This window comes from Phycodurus eques, chromosome 9 (genome assembly GCF_024500275.1).
Source record: "Phycodurus eques isolate BA_2022a chromosome 9, UOR_Pequ_1.1, whole genome shotgun sequence".
In the NCBI taxonomy this organism is placed as follows: Eukaryota; Metazoa; Chordata; class Actinopteri; order Syngnathiformes; family Syngnathidae; genus Phycodurus; species Phycodurus eques.
Genome location: NC_084533.1, coordinates 18,625,367 through 18,637,538, shown reverse-complemented (window position 1 = coordinate 18,637,538; position 12,172 = coordinate 18,625,367). Strand labels below are relative to the sequence as shown.

Here is a 12,172-nt window from a genome sequence, read left to right as displayed (position 1 = left end):
TCAGGCTCTAACATTCAGCTTTACTGTAACTCTTGAGAGATCAGAGTCAGAGACATGGCTTGATGGCAATAGTAAGCTGATGACATCATTTATTTTGCGTCAATCATTAAGAAGTTTGCCAAGCTTTTCCTTATTTATGTCGAGACCCGGTTCTCTGGCGTGGATGGGGGAAATCCTTAACTGAGTTGCGTCACAAATACGTCAATCACTCATTCACTGACCAGTCACCACAGTAGCCGCCATGTTCGCAGCTATGGCAGGGTAGCGGTACCGATGCAGAGCGCATGGTCACATCATTGACATCAAATACTCGCTGACCGACACCCAATCCCACCCGGATAGCAGTTCACAGCTAGCCAGGCACCTTCCCCCCCAACGACCGAGCAGAGCAGTCGGGATTCTACGGTGGGGGGAAATATGCACTTTGGAGCGGGGGTCTAGGTGGACTACGATGCCTTAGATTTAGAGAGGAATTCTGGCACAGCATGGAGATAAACAACGTCAGTAGTGAGGTGGGTTTGTGTATGTTTACTTGCTCAAGATTGTTTCGGCTTTTGTCACCGAGTTACAGTAGCTTGCCTTGGTTAAAGGTTACGTTAAAATCGCGTCACGACTTGCGGCGCATCGCGATGCATGCTAATACGATGGCTAATGCTAACAGCTGGTGAGTTGTTTGTTTTTGTTGCACCGCCTGTCTTTATCACTTTCAAAACTGCCCCCCTCTGGGCTCTGAAGCCTAACAAATCCGAGAGGATGTCAGACTCGTTTTACAATGATCCGCAGCTTCCGAGTGGCGTTTGTTGTCATTTATACTTCTCAAGAGGAGTTTGCTGCTCTGCTAGCTTAGCGCATGTAGCATTAGCATGTAGTTAGTGTGCCGAGTGACAGCTCACTATCAGGTAACTTTTTCTTCTCTATTATCGATAAAACAGACCTAATGGTGTTTTCCTGTATTTACTGGGCAGCGTAACAGAAGTTAATACACAACCAAGTGCAGGATTGCCTGCAGCACGAGTGAAAAGATTGATGCTGTTGCATATAAACGTCCCGGTATAATATTTGACCTTACATCGAAGGCACGCCACCCGCTTGCGTATGATGGTCATTGTCATCATAATTTGAAAAATAAGTGTCATTTAACCCCTACGTGGCGTTCTATCAATCAGTTTCAAGCTACTTTTGAAACTGTGGAGCGACTTAATTCGATTTTTTTTAAAAGTGCAGACAGCCAGGCATAACACCACCAGAAACATCGTATACTTGTCTGTAGCAGTCTATTGTTATAAAGCATATTTCAATATAGTCTTTAGATTTAAATATAAGCCAGTCTGTTGACGCAACTCGGACAACATGGAATGTGTGAAATTATTTCATGTTAGATGTATATATCTTACTACAAATAATACTGTGAGCTACCTCTGGATGAGGCACATCGACAGAAGACTAAAGTACTGAAGTAAACATCTAGATTAGCCACTTCAACTGGAGTAGCCTTTTAATCCACTTTGCATCTGTGTTTGTACCCTGGAAGACATTTAAACAAAGTCTTTTTCAAAGAGCATTCGTTCTTTTTTAAATGATCAATTGCATGTTTGAGAATGGCAGAAAAAAGGCCTGCCATGCTGCAAGTGTAGGCTGTGCTCTTGTTACAAGCTGTGATGAGCCACAGCAGAGGTGGGAGTGAAGATGCATGTGTGAATGATGTCCTGGCATTAGCTGTAGCCAGCATGTCACACCTCAGACCTCACAGATGCCCCAAGGCTTGCATTTTGATAGCACTGAGTTCTTTCATCTTTTATATTTTAAAAGTTAATGGTGTTACAGCTTTCTGTAGCTCAGTGGTATTGGAAGGTGATTTGTTGGCCTTGGTTCTGTGGATGTGAGTGAGAGTATGTCAATGGCTCCACCCACTGAGTGGGCTTGCATAGTGCTATGACTCATCCCCTCTCTTCAGAGGCTTGATGGAATTCAACACACACAAACACACCATATTGAATACATCATGCTTTGCTTCATAAACGAAACCTCTGCAGCACCCGACTGTTATTCATCAAATTTACATGCAAATATAATTTTTTTCTGTGAATTTGCCCTTTCTGTGATTAAAATTGTTAATTTCTATTCAATTGGCTGAGAAAAACAAAACACGGTTCTTTATTGTCATAATTAATAATCTCATTGTTACAACCATGAATAAGGGGGACATAAAATGAAAGACGCTAGTTGCCCAATGCATAACAAGAGCCATTCAGACATGTTGTGCCTGCACTGGTCTAGGATTATAGACCACTAATAACATGAGAGCTATGCTACTGCATTACACTTTTAGAGCATTGATTCCATTTTTGTTAACAAACATAACTACATGCATGCTGGTGAAAGTGCTCTGTTATTGGATGTGACTCATCGTTTTCATCTGTTGATTTGTTCATCATTCACGTGGGCGTCCAGGAGCTGCAATTCTGTTCAATTGAACGCTTGCATGCACAAGATTTCCTAAGGTTTTGCTTTTTACGACTCCTATGATGTAATTGTTTTTTGTGGCCGCAGGTCAATGGACATCAGATCATGGATGAGCCCATGGAGGAGGGAGAGTGTTACACGCACTGTGTAAGTAAGGTCTGACATCTCAATGCTTGTAGACTGCATACAGTATGTACACTGGGTCTTGGTCACTTGTTCATGTTTGTGCAGGATGACGGGACATACAAGGAGATTCCTATCACTCACCACGTGAAAGAGGGCTGTGAAAAAGCAGATCCATCGCAGTTTGAACTCCTCAAGGTCCTAGGTCAGGGCTCTTTTGGCAAGGTGAGAAGACACCAAATGAAATTGATCTCTCTCTGTCTATCATACTAAATTGTTGTTCCCCCACCAGGTATTTCTGGTAAGAAAAATTGTGGGTCCAGATGCCAGTCAGTTATATGCAATGAAAGTTTTAAAAAAAGCATCATTGAAAGGTAAGGTGACCTTTCACACACACACACACACACACACACACACACACACAAAAATCACAGCACAAACAGTGTGTTCTGTCATCAGTGCTAATTTTAATCCATTACTGCACTCCCGTATTCTTGTTCAGTTAGGGACAGAGTTCGCACCAAGATGGAGAGAGACATCTTGGTAGAGGTCAATCATCCCTTCATAGTGAAATTGCACTATGGTAAGGAAATGTGGAACAACCAAGTATGTTCACTTATTACATCTCACAACCAAGCCTTAATATAAGTACTTAAACAAATGTGCTGTGATGCAAATCTTTCATACTGGAACCGTACAAGGAACCCTTACTATTCAACGACGGCGTATTAGGGTCACCTAGTGAGAGAGAAAAAAAATCTGAGATGTGATTTAAAGTCGTCATGATGGCATTTAAAGTAGATAGGACATGATTTAAAGTCGTTGTGATGAGATTAAAGTTATCATGATTAGATCTAAAGTAATCGTGAGGCGGTATAAAGTCCTCACGTTGTGTTATAAAGTCATCTAGATGAAATTTAAAGTAGTCATGATGAGATTTAAAGTCAACAATTAGTTGACATATAACGTCATCAATTGGCGACCGGTGTTTATGTGGGACTCAGTTGCTAGTGCAAGATGCAGCCATCCATCCATCCATCCATTGTCTACCGCTTATCCGAAGCCGGGTCGCGGGTGCAGTAGCTTTAGCAGGGACGCCCAGACTTCCCTCTTCCCAGCCACTTCATCCAGCTCTTCCAGGGGGATCCCGAGGCGTTCCCAGACCAGCCGAAGGATGTAGTCCCCGGGGTCTCCTCCCGGTGGGACGTGCCCGCAACACCTCACCAGGGAGGCGTCCGGGAGGCATCCGAATCAGATGCCCCAGCCACCTCATGTGGCTCCTCTCGTACTCGGAGGAGCAGCGGCTCTACTATGAGATCCTCCCGGATCACCGAGCTTCTCACCCTATCTCTAAGGGAGAGCCCGGACACCCTGCGGAGGAAACTCATTTCGACCGCTTGTATCCGGGATTTTGTTCTTTCAGTCACGGCCCACAGCTCGTGACCATAGGTGAGGGTAGGAACATAGATAGACCGGTAAATCAAGAGCTTCGCCTTTTGGCTTAGCTCCTTCTTTACCACAACGGATCGATACAAAGTCCGCATCACTGCACCGATCCGCCTGTCGATCTCCCGTTCCATTCTTGCCTCACTCGTGAACAAGACCCTAAGATACTTGAACTCCTTCACTTGGGGTAGGATCTCATCCCCGACCTGGAGAGGGCACACCACCCTTTTCTGACTGAGTACCATGGTCTCAGATTTGGAGGTGCTGATTCTCATCCCAGCCACTTCACACTCAGCTGCGAACTGCTCCAGTGAGAGTTGGAGATTGCGGCTTGATGAAGCCAACAGAACCACATCATCACCAGCTGACTCTGGGTGAGAGGTGGGGTTCACCCTGAACTGGTCGCCAGCCAATCGCAGGGCACATACAGCGGCTGAAATAGTTATTCAACCCGTCACCATTTTTCTCACTAAATATACTTCCAAATGTGCTATTGACCTGAACATTTCACCAGATGTTGGGAACAACCCAAGTAAACCATACATACAAAGAAAGTAGAAGAAATAAGATCAGAAATTAAGTTGTGTGTAAAAATGTGAAATGACCCAGGGAAAAAGTATTGCACACATGAAGAAAGGGAGGTGTAAAAAGGCATGGATAGCCACGACAACACCTAAAGTCTATTAATAATCAAACAGCAATCAAACAGCAATCCCCTTGTCAGTGCAAATGAATATCAGCTGGTTCAGTCCTAATTGATGGCCTACAAAAAGGTCTCATTGCCAAGGTGTGAGTCAAAACACATCTCATGATGGGTAAGAGCAGAGAGCTGTCTCAAGACCATCGCAAACTAATTGTTGCAAAACATAACGATGGCATTGGTTACAAGTGCATATCTAAGCTTCTGAAAGTTCCAGTGAGCACGGTTGGGGCCATAATGCGTAAGTGGAAAGCCAATCGTACCACCATAAATGTGCCTCGATCAAGTGCTCCTCGCAAGATTTCTGACAGAGGAGTGTAAAGAATAATCAGAAGAGTTGTCCAAGAGCCAGGGACCACCTGTGGAGAGCCTCAAAAAGACCTGGAATTAGTGTAATGTTGTCACAAGGAAAACAGTGAGTAATGTTTTATGTACTCCGCCGCCATGTCCTGTATGTACGCTCACCACGCAAGACCCCCTTGCTGAAAAAAAAGCATGTCAAAGCTCATTTAAAGTTTCCTGAACAACATTTGGAAAAGGCAGTTAAATACTGGGAGAATAAAGTCTGATCGGATGACAGTAAAGTTTAACTGTTTGGATGCCATAGTACATACACCACCTTTGGAGGACAAATGGCACTGCACATCACCCTAAAAAAACATACCAACAGTGAAGTTTGGAGGTGGGAACATGATGGTGTGAGACTGCTTTTCAGCAAATGGTGCTGGTAAACTTCACACTATTGAAGGAAGGATGAATGGGCAAATGTACAGAGACATTCTTGACAAAAATATGCTGCCATGTATGAGGATGATGAAAATGAAACAAGGCTGGACATTTCAGCAGGATAATGATCCAAAACATACCGCCAAGGAAACTCAATTGGTTTCAAATAAGAGAGAAAAAAACAAAACAAACAAAGCTACTAGAATGGCCCAGCCAATCACCTGACTTGAATCAAATAAAACATCTGGAAAGAACTGAAACTCAAGGTCCATAAAAGAAGCTCACGGAACCTGAGAACCAGATTTGAAGACTGCTGGTGTGGAGAAATGGGCCAAAATCACACAAGAGCAATGTATGCGACTAGTTTCCCCATACAGTTTCTCCATACTTGTGGCTTTCATTGCAAACAAAAGCTTTTGTACAAAGTATTAAATAAATACCAGTTGGCGTGTTCAATACTTTTTCCCTGTGTCATTTCACATTATTACCGTATTTTCCAGACTATAAATCGCTCCGGAGTAAAAGTCGCACCAGCCAAAAAATGCATAATAAAGAAGGAAAAAAATGTATAAGTCACATTGGTGTATAAATCGCAATTTGGGTGGAAATTTATTTCATAAAATCCAACACCAAGAACAGACATTTATTCTTGAAAGGCAATTTAAATAAAAATAGAATAGAGAATAACAGGCTGAATAGGTGTACGGTATGCTAACGTAACACATTCAGCTAACGTTAAATGATGCATAAACAACAAACTGAGAACATGCCTGGTATGTTAACGTAACATATTAATAGTTATTCAGATAACTATAGCATAAAGAACATGCTAACAAGTTTACCAAACCATCAGTGTCACTCCAAATCACTAAATCCAATGAAATCATTATCCTCTGTGTCACTTCTAAACAACTCCGCCAACTCCGGAGGTAGACGACACGCCGCTTCCTCTTCTACGTCGCTTTCGTCAGACTCCTTGTCAGTTGCAGGTACATATACACAGGCCTAGAGCGCCCTCTTGCGGTTGTCAGTGTGAAAATAACGTGAAATTATATAATAATGTGTTAATAATTTAACATATAAATCGCTCCAGAATATAAATCCCACCCACGGCCAAACTATGAAAAAAAACTGCGATTTATAGTCCGAAAAATACGGTACACACAACTTAATTTCTGAGTTTATTTGTTCTATTTTCTTTTTATGTATGGATTACTTGGGTTGTTCCCAACATCTGGTGATTTTTTTTTCATGTTAATAGCACCTTTAGAAATATATTTAATGAGAAAAATGGTGATGTGTTAAATGCTTATTTCAGACGCTGTATAGACAAACAACCGTTCGCACTCAAATTTACACCTATGTGCAATTTAGGGTCTTCAATTAACCTACCATGCATGTTTTTGAGATGTGGGAGGAAACCGGAGTACCTGGAGAAAAGCCACACAGTCACGGGAAGAACATGAAAACTCCACACAGCCGAGGCCGGATTTGTAACCGGGTCCTCAGAACTGTGAGGTGGCTGTGCTAACCAGTCGTCCACCGTGCCGCCTAAAATGTATTTCCCCCCACTATATTTAAGCTCCCTATTAAGCCAACCTTCAATTATGTAAATTCCTGGTTTATTCTCATTTATTCCCCTAATTTTCTGTTAATTCTCATGGAATGTTTCCAAGTTTTAAAGACTTTGCCACTTTTTGTTGATCTATCCAATGTAATCACAATAACATACATTCATGTTCGTGGTTGTAACATGACCAAATGTGGATAACTTCAAAGGGGAATGCATAGTTTTGCAAGCCACTGTATAGAAAATATATACCTATATGAATATAAAGAAGTGTTGTCTGTTTCCAAAAACTTACAACTTTTAGGACTCCAAAATTGTTTTTTTCTATTCTATTCTATTGTACAGTATATCATACACTATATTGCACAGTATTTGCTCACCTGCCTTGACTCTCATATGATTTTAAGTGTTATCCCATTGTAAATCCATATGGTTTAATATGATGTTGGTCTACCCTTTGCAGCTGTAACAGCTTCAACTCTAGTGGGAAAGCTTTCAACAAGGTTTAGGAGTGAGTTTATGTGAATGTTTGACCATTCTTCCTGGAGCATATTTGTGAGGTCACGCTGATGTTGGAAGAGAAGACCTTGCTCACTCCATCCATCCATTTTCTGAGCCGCTTCTCCTCACTAGGGTCGCGGGTGTGCTGGAGCCTATCCCAGCTGTCATCGGGCAGGAGGCGGGGTACACCCTGAACTGTTTGCCAGCCAATCGCAGGGCACAAGCAAACAAACAACCATTCGCACTCACAGAGTGCCCGGAGAAAACCCACGCAGGCACGGGGAGAACATGCAAACTCCACACAGGCGGGGCCGGGGATTGAACCCTGGTCCTCAGAACTGTGAGGCTGACGCTCTAACCAGTCGCCCACCGTGCCGCATCCTTGCTCACTGTCCACTTGAAATCAACCCAAAGGTGTTCTTTCGGGTTGAGGACAGGATTCTGTGCAGGCCAGTCAAGTACGTCCATACCAAAGTTTCTCATCCATGTCTTTGTGGATCTTCCTTTGTACACTGGCGCACAGACATGTTGGAACAGAAAGGGACAATCCCCAAACTGTTTGACCTGTCCAAATTCTCTTGGTATGTTGAAGCATTCATAGTTCCTTTCACTGGAGGTCAGGTGCTAATATTTTGGACATTTCCAACTTTGTGGGAACAGTTTGGAGATGGCCACTTCCTGTTCCAACATGACTGTGCCTCAGTGTACAAATCAAGGTTCATAAAGACATGGATGAGAGATATTAAACCCTATGGATTAGGAATGGGATGTCACTTAAATTCATATCTGAGTCAAGGTCATACTGAGGTTTTTTGTTATTGAGCATGTGTGTGCTGTGCGTCCCGTATAAATTAATAGTTAAATGGTGTGCTCGTGCTTTACACCGTTTTCTTGCCTCTGCAGCCTTTCAGACGGAAGGGAAACTGTATTTAATACTGGACTTTCTCAGGGGAGGAGATGTATTCACACGCTTATCCAAAGAGGTAAGCGTATGTCCTGTTGCCCAACATTTAATTGTGCTTTAAGCGCTCCCATCTATTTTCATTTTTCTGTCTGAAAAAGCAATGAGAAAATGACACACGAAACCAGCATACATTTAATATTCATCAGTGTTTAAATGATTTCTTGCAAGTATAGGCTCTGCCATGTCATGTCCCTTCTGTTTGTCGTCACATTTAATCTTATTACGAATGGAATTCCTCATGGAAACACAAGTGCTTTCAAGTATATTAATTGCTTGTCAGTTTGGTTGTGGCCCTGATCAATTCCTTTCAAAGGTTTTCACTGTGGAAACTCAAGTAATGTGCGGTTATTCTTTTGACAGAGATTTTTTAAAACATGTCTCAGAAACAGAAATAGCTTCCGGCAATGCCAAATCAACAGCATACAGTATCGAGTTACCTTCTTGAAATGTTCAGTGTGTGACAATAATCCTCTTTCCTCCCTCTGGTGGTAGTTTCTGATGTCTTTAAGCCACAGAATTCTCCTCATCTGAGTTCAGAGAGTAAATCTGTCCAGTTCTTAACAGGTTATGTTTACAGAGGAAGATGTGAAATTCTACCTTGCAGAGCTGGCCCTGGCCCTAGACCACCTGCACAACTTGGGCATAGTTTACAGAGATCTCAAGCCAGAAAAGTATGAGACCTAGCCTTCACCTTTGAATGTGCACACCCAAACTCAAAACACCAACCATAACCCCCTTAGTCCATAAAGCTTTACACACTTGTGTTTTTTTGTTGCTTCATAACCTCAAGCCCCACAATACAAGTGTAAAATTTGCACAAAACCGTCAACTTCAATAAAACTGATGCTTTTAAATCTTTTCATGGTGTTATAGTAAGAATATTCTGAAGCTTTCCATTGTAAAAATGTGCTCCTTTCCCCCCCAGTATCTTACTTGACGAAGCTGGACATGTAAAGTTAACAGGTATGTTTTCTACACTGTGTCGTCATATATCATAACCTATTCCCCTGTGAATTTAGTAGGATGTCATATAAAAAGTAACTGTGTATTTGGTTAAAAATATTTTTTTTTGCAGTACTTGAAAACGTTTTTAATAAAAATTTTCAAAATCTAATACAGTGCTTTGTCCCCCTCCCTTCGAAAACGATATCGTTGATGTTCATGAAAAGAAACATTTACAACTTGTATGTTTTTATCTGTCCTGCAACTCCTGGATGGGACTGTCATGTTTTTGTTTGTCCAGATGAGACATAATCGGATGTCATTGTGTACAGACTTTGGCCTGAGCAAAGAGTCAGTGGATGCTGATAAGAAGGCATATTCTTTCTGTGGTACGGTGGAGTATATGGCCCCTGAGGTGGTCAACAGGAGAGGACACACACAGAGTGCTGACTGGTGGTCGCTGGGTGTGCTAATGGTATGCGGGTTCTCGCAATACTCAGACAAAAGCTCATCATCTTTAACTAGACCAAGGTTTCAAAAACATTTTCGAGTTTGAAAATGAGTTCCTTCCCACGGCCCCAAAATAGGTAATTATTGCCATAGCATCAACATATCCATGATTAGTGAAAAAGAACACAACATAAGATAATTTCTTATAACAAACATGACTAACAAAGTTCCCTTCAAGAAAGTGTGTGCCTGCTGGAAAACCAATAAAATCGCTCTTCTACCTTTTAAAAAAAAAAAAAAAAGACACGGTTTGCAGACAGTTATTTTCACTGACTGAGTTATTATATATTTATTGTATTACTTCTCCTGTCTCATATGTTTGCAGTTTGAGATGCTAACGGGGACATTACCATTCCAAGGGAAAGACCGCAATGAGACCATGAACATGATTCTCAAGTGAGTTACACAGTAATGCCACTCGAAAACAGATGACAAGTGATTTGTATTTAGTGTTCCCACCACAAGTGTTGTTACGTTTTCCACTGGATACTAAGTCATAAACAAGTGATCAGGCATTGATCCTGAATGTCTGAGCGTCCACAAATGCTCGCTTTTTCCAAACACACATCCAGTAATGTAGTGATACTAGAGAGAACGCCAGACTCCTTATTGCTCATGGGAGGAAAGTCAGCCTTGCCTCAACTTTGATATTACAGATGCACTTCAGCAAGCACACAAAGGACATCTTTGAAGGCAGAGGAAGAATCTATTTTTATTTTTTTTAATGTATTTAAAAAAAAATCAAAGTACAGTAACTAGCAGCCATCTTCTTCTTTTCCTTTTGGCTTGTCCTGTTATACTGCTCTGAAAACAAAAAATGTTTGAGCTCGGAAGTTGGTTTTACATGATCAGGATCTTTGGGGCCGATCAGCGAGTTTAAAAAGGATGAAACAATGTCTATTTAAATGACTTGTTCATTGACTCTATTTACTTGTGTACTGTATACTGAGTATCTTCAAAAGTATTCTCTAGTCCAGTGATTCCCAACCAGTGTGCCGTGAGAAATTATAAAATTTTACTTAACTGCTCAAAAAATTATTTGATTTACAAGAAATAATGTATCTTTGTCAATTTATTTATGCCAGTGAGGGATAGTGACAGACAGAACAAATTAATGGTCTTCTATTAGATGGCAGGAAGTACATACAGTAATTAATTAATTAACAATTAATGTATCCATTTTTTGTGCCATTTTTTTTTTTGTTGGTGTGCCGTAAGATATTTCAATTGTAAAATATGTGCCTTGGCTCCATAAAGGTTGGAAATCACTGCTCTAGTCAGGTCATGTATTCTAATCAGTCAGGTCAAACCAACATTACAACATGACAGAAATAACGGGTGCTAACTTACTGTAATTAAATTACTTTATTGTAATTAAATTACTTCACACACACCAAAACTTTAGAGCATGATTCCACAGAACGCCGGCATGTTTACGTACAGCCGTTAGTGCTAGCACTAGCTTGCTAGGTTACATAACGTTTTGTTGCCTGCTTGCGAGTCGTATCGTATTAAAAGTCCAGGAGCATACCTGACAGCAAGCCTGAAACGAACGTCCTCTCCTGAGCACCGGTGACCACCACCACACGTTTTTCCCCATTTTGTTCTTATAGTACAGGCAGTGCGATAAATTTTTGTTGTGGTCGCCATGGTAAAGAGTGTATCCAGTCGCGTTTGAGTTGACAAGATAAAGCCCCGTGATCGTAAAAGACGGGATTCGGTGGTATTGAAATTTTATTGCAGTAGTCTGACATAGTGGAATTGTGGAAGACCAAATTTGTCCTGTAGTCTCATCAAGCCATTACGTGTTGTCTGTCCCACAACGCCATGTTTAAAAAAAAAAAAAAAAAAAAAAAAAACTATTGCTGGTCAGATATTTACAGTACTACGTCAAAGGACACGAGGCAAGGCTAAGAAATACACTACCTTTTGGATTCAAAAACACTGTACAGGATGGTGACGTGGAGTAAATGTCTTTTTTAAAGTTTTAAGTTGCGTGGTGATTTGGTATCAAACACACTGTTTTTTCTTCATGATAAAGGGTGTTTTCAATTATTTTTATTTTGTACTGTACTTATTTTTAACCACACTGATCAAAATAAGGTAAATATATCTTTGTTCTGAGGCTGGAACGGACAAATTACATTTTCATTAATTTCAATGGGAAACATTACCTTAGAATGGATTATATACATGAAGGCGAGGTTCCAGTAATTTAGCATGCGTA

At 41.1% G+C, this 12,172-nt stretch overlaps 1 protein-coding gene across 5 annotated transcripts in view; it reads left to right on the top strand.

Annotated features, from left to right (window-relative positions):
* The first annotated feature begins 16 nt into the window (after nucleotides 1-16).
* Nucleotides 17-12,172, top strand: part of rps6kal (ribosomal protein S6 kinase a, like) — a 33,946-nt gene continuing 21,790 nt past the window's right edge. The window contains exons 1-10 of one of the 5 annotated variants that reach the window (XM_061686518.1): nucleotides 17-512; nucleotides 2,551-2,619; nucleotides 2,695-2,811; nucleotides 2,879-2,960; nucleotides 3,089-3,169; nucleotides 8,433-8,512; nucleotides 9,058-9,164; nucleotides 9,419-9,456; nucleotides 9,768-9,910; nucleotides 10,271-10,341. In XM_061686518.1, the coding sequence (XP_061542502.1) occupies nucleotides 486-512; nucleotides 2,551-2,619; nucleotides 2,695-2,811; nucleotides 2,879-2,960; nucleotides 3,089-3,169; nucleotides 8,433-8,512; nucleotides 9,058-9,164; nucleotides 9,419-9,456; nucleotides 9,768-9,910; nucleotides 10,271-10,341 (815 nt within the window). In that variant the 5' untranslated portion in view covers nucleotides 17-485. Of the gene's footprint in view, nucleotides 513-811; nucleotides 900-2,550; nucleotides 2,620-2,694; nucleotides 2,812-2,878; nucleotides 2,961-3,088; nucleotides 3,170-8,432; nucleotides 8,513-9,057; nucleotides 9,165-9,418; nucleotides 9,457-9,767; nucleotides 9,911-10,270; nucleotides 10,342-12,172 lie in introns of those variants that run through there. The other 4 variants (XM_061686514.1, XM_061686515.1, XM_061686517.1 and 1 more) reach the window with 4 other exon arrangements.